The sequence below is a fragment of the Mustela erminea genome, chromosome 16 (assembly GCF_009829155.1).
Source record: "Mustela erminea isolate mMusErm1 chromosome 16, mMusErm1.Pri, whole genome shotgun sequence".
Taxonomy (NCBI): domain Eukaryota; kingdom Metazoa; phylum Chordata; class Mammalia; order Carnivora; family Mustelidae; genus Mustela; species Mustela erminea.
The window spans coordinates 53974438-53994355 of NC_045629.1; the positions used below are offsets into that span (position 1 = coordinate 53974438).

Consider the following 19918-nt stretch of genomic DNA (forward strand, 5'->3'; position numbering starts at 1 on the left):
CTTTTCCATATAAATTAATGGTAATTGCTTCTTCCTTTTATACCATTGTGGCTGATTAAAGGTTTCATAGAAATGTCCCACTTTCAAATAGTGGGGGAACCTATATAAATTCAGCATATGTAATAAAAATAAATGTAAAGTAAGCATTTTTAATGCCTTGTATCAGAGCAGGCTAAGCTTATGCTACAGTGCCAAATGAACCCCAGACCTGGGTGGCTTGATGTAATTAGTGTGTATTTCTTGATTTCTTGCTGATATTGTTTGCCTAGTTCAGGTTGAGTTTAGGGAGGAGGAGTTCTGATCCACAAGGTTTCTCAGGCATCCAGGTTGTTGCAGATGGCGTCCCCATCTAGAGCTGTACCATCTGGAGCAGGTGGTAGCTTTCATCACTGCGGCAGGGGCGGAGGCATTTGGAGTGAGAAGCATTGCTTGGATTTTGAACAGAGGTCATTCTTTACACATATGAGTATAAAGCCCATACCTCACTTCTCCTCAGTATTTGCCAAAACCAATCTTATGTATGGCCTTATTTCAGAAACTGTGTGATTCCCATGAGCTAAATATGCAGATGCACCCAGAAGAACTACAAAGGAGCAGGGCTCATAATTGCAGTAGGCTCCCGAGCCCCACCCTACAGCCCTGGAATGGGGATCAATGGGATTGAGTTGAGAAATTTGCATTGTGAAAAAGGTTTCACAGCCCATTCTCATTATCAACAGGAAGCTGCTGCTGTGAACAAGGAGTGTTTTTATTAAAAGTAGAGGAAAAACAACAGATCTGTGGGTTTAAGATTACCCTGACTGCAAATGCTGGTGTTGGATTTAAGAGGGGAGAACCTAGAAGCTGGGATTTCATGTCATATAATATATAGGGTTTAAGAGCAAACATAAATACATGTGCTTTATATATCATGCAGTGTGTTGGCAGGACCAGCTCAATCTGAGAGCCTAACAACATGGTTATAAAATTTCTCTATATTTTAGGAATCTCCTCCTACCCCTTCCTTGAGTCTCAGAAAACCAGTGGGATAGGCACAAAGAGGCCTCATCACCTCACTCAATAGATGCTTTGCATGCCACTGCTGCTGATGCTGTTGGGTGTATAGAGCTAGCTGAGCACCCCTAGGAGTCCCTGGATAGGGTCAGGGGAGTGGGATAGGTGGGTGTGGCCTGCTTCTCTCTTGAGAGGTGGCTGGACATGGTCAAACTTTCCTTCATGCTTGTTAGGACAAACAGGATATGGTTATATTGCTGTCTCTGCTGCTTTCTAAGAAAGCTGAGATTTAAGAGTAGCTCTGCAATGGAAGAAAATAACCAGTGCATGATTCCTTTGCAAATTAAACCTATCCAGTTCATGCTGGATCATTTAAAGACTGACCATCTAAGTTTGGGTTTCTCTTCCTATATGCTGCCTGAATTGTGGCTGATTCACCTTGGCATTGTTACCATCTCTCCCAAATGCTATTTGTGATGGGGAAGTGGGGAGTCAGGGCATCTCCATACACTTTGGGAATAAGAGTAGGTTCTCTTCCTTTCAAATACTATGCTTAGTACTTACTAATTGTTCATGTAGCATGGCTGAAATAAGTGGAATATTGGTAAGAACTTGGCATTGCTCCTGAGCACTTTCTTTAAGAGAGATGAATGGACTTGTAGTCAGATTCTTTTTTTAATGCCATGCTTTGCTTTCTTCTTGCATTAATAGAGCCCAGAGTTCAGTTTCCCCCACCAACAGGAAGACAAAACAAAACAAAGCAAATACCTAATTAGCAGCTCTAAGTTGAAGCTGGAAATTGGCACGTTGGTATAAAAGTATTAACTAACAACAGGTTTGGGTTCCTCCCAAATTATTTTGTTCTTTCTTTACATTTTGGACTTTACATTTTTTAAATACATTAAAAAAATACAGAGCAAAGGGAGGAAAATTATTTCTAATACATTCTAACCTAAAATCACTTTAAAAACATAATTGAATATTTTATAACTTTAAAATATTTAATATTAATGCTAAAATTAATATATTAAAATAAAGCATTTAATATGCCACACATCCAGATGTTTCACTTATCAGTTTTAGATTAAGAACATGAAATATCAGGGGGCGCCTGTGTGGCTCAGTTGATTTACCTCTGTCCTTTGGCTCAGGTCATGATCCCAGGGTCCTGGGATCCAGCCCCACATCTGGCTCTCTGCTCAGCAGGAGCCTGCTCCCCCCTGCTCCCCCTCCCCTGCCTGCCTCTCGGCCTACTTCTGATCTCTGCCTGTCAAATAAATAAAATAAATAAAATATTTTAAAAAAGAACATGAAATATCAAAATTCTATCTAATAAACACAATAAGTTGCAGCAACATATAAAGACCTATTATAGAATTAAGAGACAAGTGGAACAAGGTGGAGAGGAAGAATCCAGAAAGATAGAGACTAAGAGTATACTGCTTCATGGCTGTGCATGTAGTCCCATCTGTAGAAGTGAATACTGTACTGCAACCCCACACAGAGTACACACAGAAAAAGAAATCTGCAGTAAAAAGAGACTACAAATATTTGCCTTCATACCATCACACTTCTGTTTGGGATTTTGAATGGCTATTGATCCTAAAGACTTTTAAAGTCTTACTAAGTTTTCACAACTTTGAATATAAATGGTTAATGCGGGATATAAAAATAGTCCTCAGATAACTATATGGCAAGTTGATGTGAGTTATGGTGACTTAAGTTTCACTTAAAATTCTTAACGATGCTATTCCTAGGTCCTTGCTTGATTTGATTATCTACACATGTTTGTTTGTTTTTTTTCTGGTAAGTGTAGTAGTTGATACTTTTGACACTTTTCAAATTAAGCAAAAGCTACTTGGTTTTTAAGTAGGGTTTGTAGTGATTGTATCCTGGATTTGCATCTACTAGAGGGGAATTTGTTTTTAATCAATATTAAGTTCTTTCCCATTCTGTCAAATTGAATCTTCATAATACACTTTTTGGATTTTGATCGCAGTTTTATCTAGACAATGACCTACACTCTTCCCCTCTGTGGTAATTTTGACACAGGTGATAGTCTCTTATGATAAGTTTGAATGCAAGTGTAACTCTTTCAATGGAGAAAGGAGTAGTAAGACTTCGAATACAGAAAGTGTAACCAGTTTGGCTATCCACCAAGTTAGGCTTTAGGTTTACTAGCAGATGCAGATATACTATGGAAAACAGATTTATTCCTTTGTTTCTTAACACTTACAAAAACTCTTGGCTTATTGTCATTCTGCTTTATCAATTCCATCAGTGGTTCTGCTTATCCCATCAGAAATTTGAGTGCTGATACTTCTATCTCATAAAATAGTTGCCAGTTAGATATTACATGGTTTCCATGAATTGACATACTTGTCCTTGAGAAATGAAGACAAGTTAAAGACTTTCCCAAACAAATAAAAGCTGGGGGAGTTCATCACCACTATATCTGCCCTTAAAAAAAAAAAAAATGCTAAAAGGAGTTCTTCAAGCTAAAATGAAAGGATGTTAATTGGTAACATAGAAACATATGAAAAGATAAAACACAATGGTAAAGATGAGTATAAAGTGAAATTCAGAATACTCTAAGACTGTAACATGGTGGTGTGTTAATCACTAACTCCTAGTGAAAAGGTTAAAGGACAAAATTATTACAAATAAGTTTGGCTGTAATAATTTGGTAGTGGATACACAAAATAGAGGTAAATTGAGAGATCAAAAACAAATGGGGGAGGGGGAAAATGTAGAGGCTTTTTTTTTTTAAAGATTTTATTTATATATTTGACAGAGAGAGAGAGAGCACAAGCACGGGGAGCAGCAGACGGGTAGGAACAAGGAGGCTCCTCACTGAGCAGGGAGCCCCAACATGGGGCTTGATCTCAGGATCCTGAGATCATGACCTGAGTGGAAAATAGACACTTAACCTGACCCAGCTACCCAGGAGCCCCAAGAGTCTTTACATGCTCTTGAAATGAAGTTATCAGCTTAAAATAATCTGTTATGTTTTATGTGAGACTCATGGTAACCAAAAAGCAAAAACCTGTAGTAGATAGATACTCATAAGATAAAAAGAAAGAAAGAAAAACATACCACTATGGAAATCTATCAGTTTACAAAGGAAGACAGCAAAAGAGGACAAAAGGAGCAAAGGAACTAAGTAACAGTCAAAAAAACAATAATGTGGCATCAGTAAGACCTTACTTATCAAATCTTTACCTGTTAATTTAAATGTAAATGTATTAAATTCTCTAATCAAAAGGGATGGAGGGGCTGAACAAATTAAAACAAAAAACAAAAACAAAAACAAGATCCAACCATATGTTGCCCACAAGAGACTCACATCAGCTTTAGGAATCACATAAACTAAAAGTAACGAGATGGAAAAGGATAGTCCATGCAAATGGAAAGCAAAAGAGCAAGAGCAGCTATACTTAAGGTAGACAAAATAGAATTTAAGTAAAAAACCATAATGAGAGACAAAAGAAGGTCATTATAATATGACAAAGATGTCAGTTTCATTAAGAAAATATAATAATCATTAATATAGATACACCTGTACTGGAGCATCTAAATATACTACTTTTTTTTTTTTTTTTAAGATTTTACTTATTTGGGGCGCCTGGGTGGCTCAGTGGGTTAAGCCGCTGCCTTCGGCTCAGGTCATGATCTCAGGGTCCTAGGATCGAGTCCCGCATCGGGCTCTCTGCTCAGCAGGGAGCCTGCTTCCTCCTCTCTCTCTCTCTCTGCCTGTCTCTCTGCCTACTTGTGCTCTCTCTCTGTCAAATAAATAAATAAAATCTTAAAAAAAAAAAAGAAGATTTTACTTATTTGAGAGAGAGAGAGAGTGAGAGGGAACCTGAGAGGGAGAAGGTCAGAGCGAGAAGCAGACTCCCCACAGAACTAGGAGCCCAATGTGGGACTCAATCCCAGGACTCCAGGATCATGACCTGAGCTGAAGGCATGGCTTAACCAACTGAGCCACCCAGGCACCCCTAAATATACTTTTTAAAATGTGAAGGGAGATGTGAAGAGAGAAACAGGTAACGATACAGTAAGGATAAGGAACTTTAATATCCCATATTCAACAATAGATGGATTAGCCAGTCAGTCAGCCAACATTGGTTTTAAACTACACATTAGACCAAATGGACCTAACAGAACATATGCAGAATATTCCATCCAACAATAGCAAAATACATATTCTTCTCAAGAACACATTGAATAGTCTCCAGAACAGATCATATGTTATGTCACAAACAAGTCTTAGTAAATTTAAAAGGGTTGAAATCATACAAAATATCTTTCCCAACCACAATGGTATGAAACTAGAAATCAGTAACAGTAAGAAAATTGAAAAAAATTCATAATTCATAAATATTTGTAATTTGAACAACACACTCTTAAACCAGTGGGCCAAAGGGGAAATCAAAAAATATCTTGAAACAAATGAAAATGAAAATACAACATACCCAAACTATTCGAAACAGCAAAATCAGTACTGTGAGATAATTTTATAGAAGATTTTAAGAAAAAATAAAGATTTCAAATAAACAACCTAACTTTATACTTCAAAGAACTAGAAAAAGAACTTTGAACAAACTTGTTCAAAAGTTAGAAGGAAAGAACAAAAGATCAGAGCAGCAAAATGAAATAGAGACTAGAAAAAAATAGAGAAGATCAATGAAATGTTGGTTTTTTTTTGAAAAGAGAAACAAAAGTGACAAACCTTTAGCTGGACTAAGAAAAAGAATAAACAGCTATAGGGACGCCTGGGTGGCTCAGTTGGTTGGACGACTGCCTTCGGCTCAGGTCATGATCCTGGAGTCCCGGGATCGAGTCCCGCATCAGGCTCCCAGCTCGTGGGGAGTCTGCTTCTCCCTCTGACCTTCTCCTCGCTCATGCTCTCTCTCACTGTCTCTCTCTCAAATAAATAAATAAAATCTTTAAAAAAAAAAAAAAAAAAGAATAAACAGCTATAAATAAATTTAGAAAGAAAGAGGACCCATTACAGCTGATAACAAATATAAAGGTTCATAAGAGACCAGTGTGCCCAGAATTGGATTACCTGGGAGAAATGGATAAATTCCTAGAAATCTACAACCTACTCAAATTGAATGATGAAGAAATAGAGAATCTGAACAGGGGTGTCTGAGTGGCTCAGTCGTTAAGCATCTGCCTTTGGTGGCTCAGGTCATGATCCCAGGGTCTGGGGATCAAGCCAGCCTTGGGCTCCCTGCTCAGCGGGGAGCCCGCTTCTCTCTCTCCTACTACCCCTCTTGTGTTCCCTCTCTTGCTATGTCTCTCTCTCTGTGTCAAATAAATAAATAAAATCTTAAAAAAAAAAAAAAGAAAGAAAGAAAATCTGAACAGACCAAATGTGATTAAGGAGACTGATGAGTTATCAAAAATATCACAAAAAGAAAAAAAAAAAAAAAAAAAAGGCCCAGGACCAGATGGCTTCAATGGAGAATTCTGCCAAATATTTAAAGAATTAACATCAGTTCTTAATCTTTTCAAAAAAAATGGAAGAGGAGGGAACACTCCAGAACTCGTTTTATGAGGCCAGCATTATCCCCAATACCAAAGCCAGATAAGGAGTCCGCAAGAAAAGAAAACTACAGAACAATATCTCTCATGAATATTGATGCAGACATTTTTCACAAAATACTAGCAAACCAAATTTGACAGCATAATAGAAAGATCATATACCATGATCAAGTGGGAATTAATCCTGAGATACAAGAATGGTTCAATATATGCAAATCAATAAATGTTATATAGATGCCATATTAAAAGAATGAAAAATAAAAATCATACAATCATCTCAATAAATGCAGAAAAACAGTTGACAAAATTCATTATCCCACCATGGCAAAAGCTCTCAATAAATCTTGGTATGGAAGGAAGGTATCTCAACATAATAAAGGCCATATATATGCCAAGCCCATTATCATCGTACTCTGTGGTGAGAGTTTGAAAGTTTTTCCTCTAAGATCGGGAAGAAGACAAGGGCTCCCACTCTCAACAGTACTGAACGTTCTAGCCAGAGCATTCAGGCAAGACAAAGAAATAAAATGCAACCAAATATGAAAGGAGGAAATGCAATTGTCTGTATTTGCAGAACATGATCTTATATACAGAAAATCCTAAAGTCTTCATGAAAATATTGTTAGAACTAATAAATGAATTTTATAAAGTTGCAGGATACAAATCAACATAGAAAGTCAGTTGCATTCATATAGACTAACCATGAATTATCCAAAAAAGAAATAAAGCAAACCATTTGTAATAGAATCAAAAACAGCAAAATGCTTAGCAATAAAGTTAACCAAAGAGGTGAAGGGTCTCTACTGTGAAAACTATAAGATGTTGAGGAAGAAATTGGACATAAAAAAAATAAATGGAAAGGTATTCTGAGTTCAAGTATTAGAACAATATTGTTAAAATGTCTTTACTACCTAAAGTGTTCTACATATTCAGTGCAATCCCTCAAAAATCCAGTGGCATTTTCATAGAAATAAACCAAACAATCCCCAAATTAATATGGAATTACAAAAGACCCTAAATAGCCAATCCTGAAAAAGAAGGAGAAAATTGAAAAATTATACTTCCTGATTTTAAATTATACTACAAAGCTATAGTAATCAGAACAGTATAGTACTGCCATAAAAACAGACACATAGACCAATGGAACAGAATCAAGAGCCCAGAAACAAACCATCCATATACTGTTAATTAATATTTGACAAGGGAGCCAAGAATATTCACTGCGGAAAGGACAGTCTCTTTAATAAACGGTATTGGGGAAATTGGATAGTCACACGCAAAAGAATGAAATTGGATTTCTAACTTATACTGTACACAAAAATTAACATGAAATGGATTAAAGATGCAAATGTGAAACCTGAACCTATAAAACTCCCAGAAGAAAACACATGGACAAAAGCTCCTTGACATTGGTCCTAGCAATGATTTTTTGGATATGATACTAAAAAGGCAAGCAGTAAAAGCAAAAACAAACCAGTAGGACTGTATCAAACTAAAAATCTTATGTACATCTAAGGAAACCAGCAATAAAATGAAAACCCAACCTAAAGAATGGGAGAAAACATTTGCAAACCATTTATCTGATAAGGAGTTAATATCCAAAATACATAAGCAACTAAAAATTCAATAGCAAAAACAAAAAACAAAGGAACCCAAAGAATCCAATGAAAAAAATGGGTGGAAGACTTCAAGAAACATTTTTCTAAAGAAGACATACAAATAGCCAACAGGTACACAAGATGTCCAACATCACTAATCATCAGAAAAATGCAAATCAAAAACACAATGAGATATCAGCTCACAACAATTAAAATGATTATCCATCAAAACAAGAAGAGAGAGCAAGTATTGGTAAGGAGGTGGACAAAAGGGAACCCGTGCTCCATTGGTAGGAATGTAGATTAGTAAAGCCATTGTGGAAAACAGTATGGAGGGTCCTCAAAAAAATAAATCTAGAATTACCATAAGATCTAGCTGTTTCACTTCCGGGTATATATCTGAAGGAAATGAAATCACTATCTTAAAGAAATATTTGCACTTCCATGTTCACAGCAACATTACACAGTAGCCAGGACATGGAAACAACCTAAATGTCCATCATTGGATAAATGGATAAAGAAGATTCTCTCTCTCTCTCTCTCTCTCTCTCACACACACACACACACACACACACACACACACACGGAATATTACTCATCCGTTAAAAAAGAAGGTTATCCTGTCATTTGCATCAACATGGATGAACATTGAGGGCACTATGCTAAGTGAAACAAAAGTCAAAGAAAGACAAATACTGTATGATCTCACTCACATGTGGAATCTAAAAAAGGTGAACTCATAGAAACAGATTAGAATTGTGGTTGCCAGGGGTTGGGCGTTGGAATGAGTGAGATGTTGTTCAAATGGTACAAACTTCTGATTTTAAGATGAGAAATTCTGAGGCTTCAATGTGTAGCATGGTGACTCTAGGAAACAGTCACCATTTTATGCTTGAATATTACTACGAGAGTAAATCTTAAATGTTCTCACCACATACAGAAAAGTAATATGTGCATTGATGGAGATGTTAACTAACCTTATTGTGGTAGTCATTTTGCATTGTATCAAATCAACACATTATATACCTTAAACTTACATTATTATACATATAGGGAAATGAAAACATATGTCCATAAAAAATTTGTACGCAGATGTTTATAGCAAAATTCTTCATAATAGCCACAAATGAGAACAATCCAAATGCCCATCAACTTAATGAATGGATAAATAAAATGTGATATATTCATACAGTGTCATATTATTCTCAATAGAAAGGAATAAAATAATAATAAATGTTATACCATGAATAAGCCTCAGAAACATTATGCTAAGTGAAAAAAGTCAGATATCAAACACCAGATAGTATATAATTCCATATGTATGAAATATCTATAAAAGGTAAATCCATAAAGACAAATGGTAGATTAGTGGTCACCACCTCCTGGGGGGTGGGCATGGGGAGTGACTGCAAATAGGTAAGAAGTTTCTTTTTGGGGTGGTAGAAATGTTGAAAAAGTAGATTTTTGGTAATGGTTTAACAACTGTGTACATGTACAATATCTGTTGAATTGTATGCCTTTAACAGGTGGATTATATGGTTTGTAAATCATACCTCAATAAATATAATTCTCATATTTTATTAACTTTTTAAAGGATTTTATTTATTTATTTGAGAGAGAGACGGACAGGTTGAGAGAGCACAAGGAGTGGGGTGGGGAGAGGAAGAAGCAGGCTCGATCCCAGGACTCTGGGATCAAGACCTGAGCAGAAGGCAGACGCTCAACCGACTGAGTCACCTAGGGATCCCAATAGGTATATTTTTAAATGAGGTAAAGGTTGCTAGGGGAGACAGACATGGTATAAGGAACCTTTTTTTTTTTTTTTTTTTAAAGGATGGAAAGGATTTCTGTGAATGATATAGGTAGGAAAAGGGGAAGGATCCAGAGTGAAGAGAGAGAAAATAATACAAGGAAGTAGTAATAACATTGACAAGTCAAAGGCAATATAAACCAGACTAAGATCAAGAGTTCATTTGGAGGGGTGCCTGGATGGCTCAGTTGGTTAAGCATCTGCCTTTGGCTAGCATCATGTCAGGGTCCTGGGATGGAGTCCTGGCTCAGCAGGAGAGGGGAATCTGCTTGTTCCTCTGCAGCTCCCTGCCCACACCCCCGTCCCTACCAGTACCTCCCCTTCCATTTGTAAGCTCACTTTCTCTCTCTCTCCTTCTCTCAAATGAATAAATTTTTAAAATAAATTTTTAGAAGTTAATTTGGAGGGGGAATGGCATGAACAGAAGTTACTTCTGAGGCAAAGTAAAAGGAGATAAGCTTGTTGTAGATTGAAGAGAAAAAGAAAAGTGAGATGGTTCATATTTGATGGCTTAATGACTTCTCACGCAGAAGGCAAGGTAACATATTAGTTAGATGAATTTAGTAACTTCAGGAGAATAGTGATTCAGACAACAAATGTGAAGAATAAGAAAGAAAGCTGATTGACTATATGAATTAAAGGATTTTGGAGACATTAAGGGCTTACTTGAGTTTAAATCAAAATTTGTAAAGCACATAATCATCAAGTTTACACATTTTTTTCTCCAGCAGCTCTAGCTTTCCATGAAACAGAAGCAGAAAAAAAACTGATGGGCCAACTGCCTCTAACCCTGTATTCGAACTGGTAAGAGTACAGGTTCCTGCTTAGGTTGGATGTGAAAGTGCAGATTCAATGAAGGGTAAAAAACTCAGACACTATTTGGATATGATTATCACAAACTAGATATTTCTATATGTGAAACATATTTTAGAAAAAGAATTTCAATTTAGTCAATCAGAATTAGACTTAAGTCATTCCAATTTGATTTTTAAGCTTACTGAGCCTCTGTGAGATTTCAGAAGTGGTGCTAAGGATGGTAATGCTTCCTTATTGAAAAGAAAACTCAGAAAAACTAGGAGCCACCTACCATTCTACCAGGTGGGTACGGTAAGAGGTCCAGAACATCTGAACACAGGGATGATTGGTGGATATGTAGATTTCTGGGTCCTTTCTCACAAACACTGAGTTACACCCTGGGGGTACAGCCCAAACATTGTGTATTTTTTTTTTAAGATTTTATTTATTTATTTGACAGACAGAGATCACAAGTAGGCAGAGAGGCAGGCAGAGAGAGAGGGGGAAGCAGGTTCCCTGCTGAGCAGAGAGCCAGACTAGGAGCTCTATCCTAGGACCCTGAGATCATGATCTTGACCCAAGCCAAAGACAGAGGCCTTAACCCATTGAGCCACCCAGGCGCCCCAAACATTGTGTATTTTAACCAGGTATAAAGGGGATGCTATTGTTAAAATAGTGAAGTTTTTTCTAGTAAGAATTTAAGCTGAAAGGTAGTGGTGGGAAAAAGATCATTTTGAAAGAGGGAAGAGGGGATAATCTTTATGGTTCGGCAAAAAGCTTAAGTTCCTGAAGGCTTTTCTTTTTCTTTTCTTTCTTTCTTTTTTTTTTTTTTTTTTTAAAGATTTTATTTATTTATTTGACAGAGGGAGAGAGATCACAAGTAGGCAGAGAGGCAGGCACAGAGAAGGGGGAAGCAGGCTCCTTGCTGAGCAGAGAGCCGGATGCGGGACTCCATCCCAGGACCCTGAAACAGTGACCTGAGCTGAAGGCAGAGCTTAACCCACTGAGCCACCCATGCGCCCCCTGAAGGCTTTTCTTGACTCCATTATTTGGTATTACTAAATGTTCAACTCAAGTAATTCAAACCTTTTCTTCACATACATTAATAAATTGGTAATTCTAAGAAAGAGAGTTTATTTGATGCATGCGAAAAACGAAAAGTGATATAAACAGATATGAAAGGACAGGAATAACCAGATCTCAGTAAATGTCAAAAGTCATTACTTCTTTTCTGCCTAAAGAATAAGGTTGCACACTAAAACCCTTGATTACCTTGCTTTATACCAGGTATAAAGGGGATGCTTTATATCTGGTCCATGAATCTGGTCCTCTATCTGGTTATAGGACCAGATTCATGAAATGTCAAACTCTTAACAGTTCATAATGTCACAACGAACTTAAAATGTGACTATTAATGCTTTACTCTTCGAATGTGGTCTCATAATGCTTGGTAAGAAGCATCTTATCTAAGTTGGTTTTAACTACAAAGTTTTGCCTCAAAGCCACCTTCCCTCCTGCCTCCCTACCCCCACAGAGCCCCCAAAATTACAAGCTGCAAAAGTTTGAATTGTGCCCCTCCCCCCCACCCACCCACACACAAACTTTTTGACACTTCTCTCCTAGGCCCCCAAACTCTACGTAACTCCAGCAGAGCCTCCCTGGGCCATTTTTATCCTCCGCTCAGCCCCAGGGCCCCAAAGCTCAACCTCCCCCTCTTTCCCCAGCAGTCCTGAAAGTCCGGTCGGCTCCGGACGGGGCGGGGCAGGGCGGGGCAGGCCTGCTCCATTGGAGCCGGACGGGGGGGTGGAGGAGCCGATAGGACGGGTCCGGCTTGCTTAAAAGCCGCCAGCTTCTCGGCCCTGCATCTACTCCAGGAAGAATGCGTCTACTTTACAAGCGAAGCTTTGCCTGACTTGGCGTCTGGAAGCGACAAGAATAACTTTTCAAAAACTTTTGCCTCCCCCCCCATCCGCTCCCCCCACCCCCGACGCCTAGTTTCCGGATGGTCCGCCCCCGGGCCGCGCTAGGGAAGCCCCCTCCCCCTCCCCGCCTCCTGTGAGGCGCGCGGAGCCACCGCCCCCGGTCGGGTCGCAGGGGCGGGCGGCCTCGCACCCAGTGGCTGCCGCCGCCGCGAAAACCGTCGGCCCCCCGGGCCCCTGCCCCGCGGCAGCATGGACTACCTGACCACGTTCACGGGGAAGAGCGGGCGCCTTCTGCGGGGCACTGCCAACCGCCTGTGGGGCTTCGGGGGTGGCGGCGAAGCCCGGCAGGTGCGCTTCGAGGATTACCTGAGGGAGCCCGCCCAGGGGGACCCCGGGTGCGGGTCCCCGCCCCACCGGCCCCCGGCGCCGTCCAGCCCGGAGGGACCCGGTGAGCCCAGCCTTCCTTCGCCTCCCGCGCGGCCGACCCGAGCTGAGGGCTGGGGCGGGAGTGGGGGCGGCGGAGGTCGGGGCTCGGGGGGGGAGTGCGCGGCCCCGGCGGGCGCCGCTCGCGGACTGGGCGGGCGGGGGTCGCTCTGCAGGGCGTTGGCAGGTGTGGCTGGGCGGCCGGCGGGGAGGGGGTGAGGGGGAAGGACTCGCTCTGCTCGGGGGACGGAAGAGTTTCGGCAGTCTGCGTCGTAGCTTTTCCTGCTCGGCTCTTCCTGCTTTCTTCACCTAGTCCCGACTTTCTTTACCCCGCCGAGTGCGTGGACGGTCTGATCCATTCTTTTTTACCCTCCCACTGGGAGGTGAATATTGAACCAATTATGATGCCGGTGGTGTTCGTCTCTGAGGTAATTAAGATCGCCTTGCCGGGTTTGGTGTTCTGGTTTGGGTCAGTTTTTATTTGAAATTCGTCAACGGTTAAGATTCCCTTAATACTACTTTGGGGAAGAAAATGCTTCATTTACACCGGAACATAGGTTGATTGTTGTGCCGTATACTTTGAAAGGCCGCGTGTAGTCTTGAGAGGGCAGAACTTGGCAGACTATTTTTTCCCTCCATGACAAGTATACCCACTCTTGTGTGTTTTTTTTTTATTTTATTTTTTCCATCATAACGACTTCGTAGCGTTCTGTCCCTCCACCCCCCCCCAAAAAAATCAGCCATAAAGGCACGATACTGATATCTTAGAATTTTAAAGTGTTCGTTGAAGAGGTACTGCATATGATAACTTCTCCAGTGTCATTGGCCGCCTCTAAGTTAATAAGTGGCAGACCTCTCTGAGTCATTTATATGTTATTTTTGTTATTCTAATATACATTTGGTGTTCTGAGAGTAAACTACCAGCATTAGAGAGTTTAGAAAATAGAGGAAAGCTCACAGTGTACAAATCTTTCCATAGCCCCACATCCTGCCCTTCATTTTAAAGCAGTGACACAGTGGAGACCTCTATTGTCCAGTGTGTGTAGGTGTGTATTTGAAACTTTGAAGAAACTTGAATATTAAAGTCTTAACTTTAGCATGGTCCCTTTAAATAATTTTTCCTCACTTTACATAACATATCGTCTTTGGTATTCCTGTTTATGGAATTAAAAGATGAAAAAGTGGGAGGATACTATATTTCTCCTTGGAAGTGTTAACCAGATGCAGAATTCTCCTAAAGGAGGGACCAAGGATGAGGATGGAACCTTTTAAGAGTGTGAATAAGGGATTTTTAAAATGAGTCTTTCGTTGTCTGATTGAAAACAAATGATAGGTGACCAGCCTCTAGATCTGAGACTTTGCTCAGCAGGGAGCCTGCTTCTCCCTCTCTGCCTGCCTCTCTGCCTACTTGTGATCTCTCTCAAATAAATAAATTCAAAACAAAACAAAGCATATGAACTGGTAGATGTAGGATTCAGAGATATGTGGTGTAACTTAACCAGGAAGGAATATGACCAGTATTTTAATGAGCACAAACTTAAACATCAGATTCATTTATTCAAAGACGTTTATTGAGCAGACTGCTATATCTGATGCTCTCCTTCATAGTCGCAGTTTTAAAATTCCTCTTCTGTTGAGGCTGCCTCATCAACTCATGGCACACTGTTTAATATTTATGGTGCTCCCAAATCTCTGACACAAGTTAGGCCTTGTGATGTCCCAGTTATGACCACACTCAGGTGGGCAGGTACATCCTGTCATTAACTTGCTGGAAGAATTTGTACATTTACTTAACTTCTTTGGCCCTATATTTCCTTCTTTATAAATGAGACTGATTAGATGATCCCAGAGGTTCTCAATTTTGGAGCTCTTTTTCATTTAGAACACAACAAGTGAAAATGATGGGTGGTAGATCTAGAAAATAGCATTTGGGTGTAAAAACATTGTGGGTCTATGAAGTTATGCCTACAGAGTTCTAAAGGCAGTTCAAGAAATAAGTGCTCCAGCAATAATTTGATCACCATTTTTAGAATAAGTATAGCTTCCTAGATTGACTCCTTTGAGAGGCAACGTGTATATATACAAGTGAAAAATATGTGGTGCTTTATTTCTAGTTAGCCTTTGCTTAAATGAGAACTCTTTTTTTTGCAGCTACCTACCCAATGGATTTGGCTATAGGCTATTTATTTATTTATTTGGGGGTATTTCTGTCTTTTGGTGTGAGTATTAGTCTGTTTGAAAGATTTCTTTTGCCCTTTCTGCTTGTGACTACCTTTATTTCAGATTTTTGTAACAGCTGCTTAAGATTCCTAGCATCACTCACCCCTGCCTTCAATTCTTTAAAATGTCCTGTGTACTATCACAGTATTTCTTGTACAGACACATCCACACTTGTAAATTGGCTGTACTCCAGGACCCTGTTGTAGTGATCTTGCCCCGTTTGGGGTTCAGTAATGATGTTGATAAAATACCTTTACTGTTGACATATTAAGGATGAATTAGATAAAATTCTGGTCAAATGTTTTTGATTTCACTCTTTCTATAACAAACCACTTGCTATACTGTTAGTGTTACTGATGCCTTTACTCCTTTCCTAGGTGGCTGCTTTTGCTCTTCTAGCTTTTAGTGTTTTTTGACTCCATCATTATATAGTTGCCCAGAAAAAAAACCATAAATGGAACTTAGACACATTAAGGAGTTTATCACACCATTTGCTTTAGTTAATAACAATTACAAAGAAAACATCTTATGCTGCAATTCTTATTTCTGCCTAGAGTGAATTAGAGCTTGATTCAAGGAAAATTTTTGGACCTCGAGTATATTCTTGTTTGGGAGCCTATGCTAGGTGGCGTTTGTTTTTTGTTTTTTGTTTTTAATTTAAAATCAATTAGTTAACATACAGTGTTAACATAGAGTTTAATGATTTATCAGTCACGTTACACCCAGTGCTCATTACATCAAGTGACCTCCTTAATGCCCATCACCCAATTACCCCATCCCCCCACCCATCTCCCTTCTAGCTACCCTCAGTTTGTTTCCTGCAGTTAAGAGTCTCTTAGGATTTGTCTCCCTCCCTGATTTTCTCTTATTTTTCCCATCTGTTTTGTTTGTTTCTCATCTGTTTTGTTTCTTAAATTCCACGTGAGTGAAATCATAGGATATATGTCTTTCTCTGACTTGTTTCACCTGGCCTTTAAAGTACTCACTTTACTGGGTCATACAGTAAAAAATCCGTGTAAATAAGTAGATTTATCAAGTTTAAGTCTTAACTTACTGTGATTAGTTATCCTAAACTGCCCTACTATGTCAACTCTGTTTTCTTGCTTGGTGACAGTATACTTTAAACACATTTCACTTGGTCTTATTTAAAATTTATATTCATTTAGTTTTAGTGGTTAAAACTCTAGCTTTCAGGAGGAAACAGCAACAAAAATAATAGTTGCCAGAAACATTGGGCAGGCACTATCAAATAATTAATCCTAGTAACAACTCTATAAGATAGATACTGTTATCCCATTTTTCTGATGAAGGAACTGAGCCAGACAAAGAAATAAGGGATGTAAAATCCATTTGAGCGTTATCTTCATATTTCTAAGAGTGATGGCCATGTTAGGGCCATCACTCTTAGATGTGAGAAGAATGCAGAGCTCTGTCATGTATGATGTTAAATTAAATGTTGTTAAATTAAATGATGCTAAATTAAATGATGTTAAATTAAAACAAGTTAAATCAGATAAAGGATAGGATAGGTTGTCATTGAAGCTATGGTAACAATTTATTTTGAACCCATGAAAGACCAAGTGGCTCTAAAAGATTTGGAGGACCAATTGTTGCAGTAACTATTAAAAAACCCCCAAAACTCACAGTGTTGGTCAGTGGAGGAGAGTGACCTTAGATGTCTGCAGTCTTAGTGTCATTGCTTAAGGTGGAGGGAGGGGTAGATGAGGGAGAAGAACTTCACCTTGATAAATAATCTCAGCCTGCTCTCATGGTAACAGATGGTAAGTTTGAGCTCATATTTTTTCCTTAAACATGAGGTAGATTTCCCTGTTTTAGAATCGCTGCTCATCTCACAGGACAGTTAAACTGAAATCTTTTGTATTAACTGTGGGGGGGGGTTGTTGTTTTTTGTTTTTTAAAGATTTTATTTATTTGACAGAGATCACAAGTAGGCAGAGAGAGGAGCAGGCAGAGAGAGAGAGGGGGAAGCAGGCTCCACCCTGAGCAGAGAGCAGGATCCCAGGACCCTGGGAAGGCCCTGCCAGAAGGCAGAGGCTTTAACCCACTGAGCCACCCAGGTGCCCCAGTATTATCTGTGTTTTTGGACAAAAGTGTCTCTGAATATTTGACACAGTAAAACAATGATTCTCGGACTTGTGTCAGAATCACCTGAAAATCTAGTTAAAACAAAAATGAGGGGCTGCTTCCCAAGAAACTGATTTGGTACTTCCCATAATTTGCATTTTTTTTAAAGATTTTATTATTTTATTTGACAGAGAGAGGGACTGCAAGCAAGGGGAGAGGAAGAGGGAGAAGCAGGCTTCGCTCTGAGCAGGGGGCCTGATGTAGGGCTCGATCCCTGGAGGACTCTGGGATCAAGACCCAAGCTGAAGGCAGAGCTTAATGACTAAGCCACCCAGGTGCCCCCATAATTTGCATTTCTAACAATTTACCAAGTAATACTGGTGCTGCTGGTCTAAGGACCACACATTGAGAATCACTACTTTCTTTAATGGGTCTATTTTCCATGGTAAGGTTAGGAGTAAGTACAAGTAATATATTTCATTTATTAAATGCTTAGTATTAATATTTTTTTTAATTAAGTTTAGGAATAATCTGTGTATTTGGTCTTTAAAATACTGTTTCAGGGGCACCTGTGTTGCTCAGTTGGTTAAATGTCGTTCCCACTTGATTTCGGCTCAGGTCATGATCTCGGTGTGGTGCGATCACGCCCCAGGCGTCAGGCTCAGTACAGAGTCTGCTTAAGATTCTTTCTCTCTCTCAAAAAAAAAATTGTGTTTCAGAAAATTAGGCCTATTAGAAGACGTACAAATTAGTCTTGTAAATACAATTTAAAATGAGTATTTGTGTAACTGTTTTTGAAATTGAAAGGTGCAAGTATTTAGTAGGATAAATTTAGAAACTGAGAATATTTAGAATTTAATTATATTTAAAACTTTATTCTAATGTATTTACCTACAGTTACATTCTTAGAAAGGTTTACTTGCTAGAGGCAATTTAAGTGTTTAAAATAGAATATAGTAAATTTATAAATGCAGTTTAATGTATGTGAGAAAATTTAATTACCCAGGTTTATAAATAGGATTATTTAAGGATATTTAGTTTGTTTTCTGTTTGAGTTAATCAACTATCAGAAGTACCTTGGGAAGTGTATTAGCGGTTACTAGATATATAAATAAAATGCATTTTATAGTTGAAGGCTTAAGGGAAAGCTAGGTTTTTATATTTGTACTTTAATAAGTGAAACATTAAAAAATAAAGTAACTACAATAGTTTTTTGTTTATAAAGGATCTCTTTGTGGTCACCAACAAACTTAAAGTATGAGACTCTTGATAAATTTTCTTGAACAAAAAAGGGGCATGCTTTAAGGTCAAATTCTTGTGTTAGAGAAAGGTCCAAAATTTGCCTTTGTTTTCTAGCAGTCAGTGAAAAAAGGGAAATGTAACCAGACATAAATTAGTCTCCCTAAGATAAATATATTGCTTAGACAGGCAGGAAAAACACAAACTAAATTTTTAATTTTACTTAAACTAAAGTAGCCACATGTGGGCCTTACTGCTATCATATTGGATGATTCAGAAATAGAGTCCAGAATCCAGATTCCTTAACACGGTTCCTTACTATTTACATTTCAAGTGCTTAATAGCCACATTTGCCTAGTGGCTGCTATAATGGATAACACAAATATAGAACATTTCCATCATTGCTGAAAATACCATTCATTGCAGGAATATCACTATTGGTGATAGAATAATGAGAAGAAATTCTCATGGAACTCCCAGTATAGCAAAAAGTATCCTTACCATCTTTATATTAAATATAGCCTCTAATTTCAAAAAGCTACTTTTTTACACCATCCTTTAGTGTGGTTCAGTGGTATAACAACAAAGTGCAAGTTAATAAAAGCAGTTCTGACAGGGTCAAAGCAATTAATACAGATACATAGTTAATCAGATGGTGTATCTTAACTGAGGGGTAGGTGCTAGATTGTAAACTACAGATTTTAGATCATACATAAAATCTAGATTTTAGATTTCCAGAGCAGTGCTACTCAATAGAATTTTCTACAGAAATAAAATTTTAATTAAGTATTTAGTTTTCGGCCTTACTTGCCTTCTGCAGGCACTCAGAAGCCTTAAGGCTAGTGGATACTATATTGGATAACACAGATATAAACTATTTCTATCACTGCAGAAAGTCACTGGAAAGCACTCTTTTAGAGCAATGGGTCTCAACACTGGCTGCACATTAGAATTTCCTGGGTAGATTTTTAAAAAAATTCTGATGGTAAGTCCCCACTCAGCATGAGATCTCTATGCTCTGACAGTAATCAAAGATTAGATCATAAACCAAAATCTCTTAAGTTTAGGACCTCAACTAATTTTATTAGGTGACTAATGTGTAGGTAGAGTTTAAAAAAAAAAAAAAAACTATTTTCCTCAAATTACTAAGGCACAATGGATTTTTGTTTATTTTTTGTTTTTGTCTTTTCTTCACAAGCCCTTTGGACATGCACCAAATATTTTGAAATTCAATTTCTGAAAAGAGATGTATTTTTAAGTTGTATGGCAGTCTCTCAGTA

General features: G+C 38.5%; 1 protein-coding gene across 11 annotated transcripts in view; it reads left to right on the forward strand.

Moving 5' to 3' along the window:
- OXR1 (oxidation resistance 1) overlaps positions 1 to 19918 on the forward strand; it is a 439603-nt gene that overhangs the window by 352096 nt on the left and 67589 nt on the right. For 2 of the 11 annotated variants that reach the window (XM_032316805.1, XM_032316808.1), the window contains exon 1: positions 12791 to 13119. The exons of 7 other annotated variants lie outside the window; for them this stretch is intronic. In XM_032316805.1, coding sequence (XP_032172696.1) covers positions 12921 to 13119 — 199 coding nt within the window. In that variant the 5' untranslated portion in view covers positions 12791 to 12920. Of the gene's footprint in view, positions 1 to 12790; positions 13120 to 13306; positions 13523 to 19918 lie in introns of those variants that run through there. 2 more of the 11 variants (XM_032316812.1, XM_032316811.1) reach the window with 2 other exon arrangements.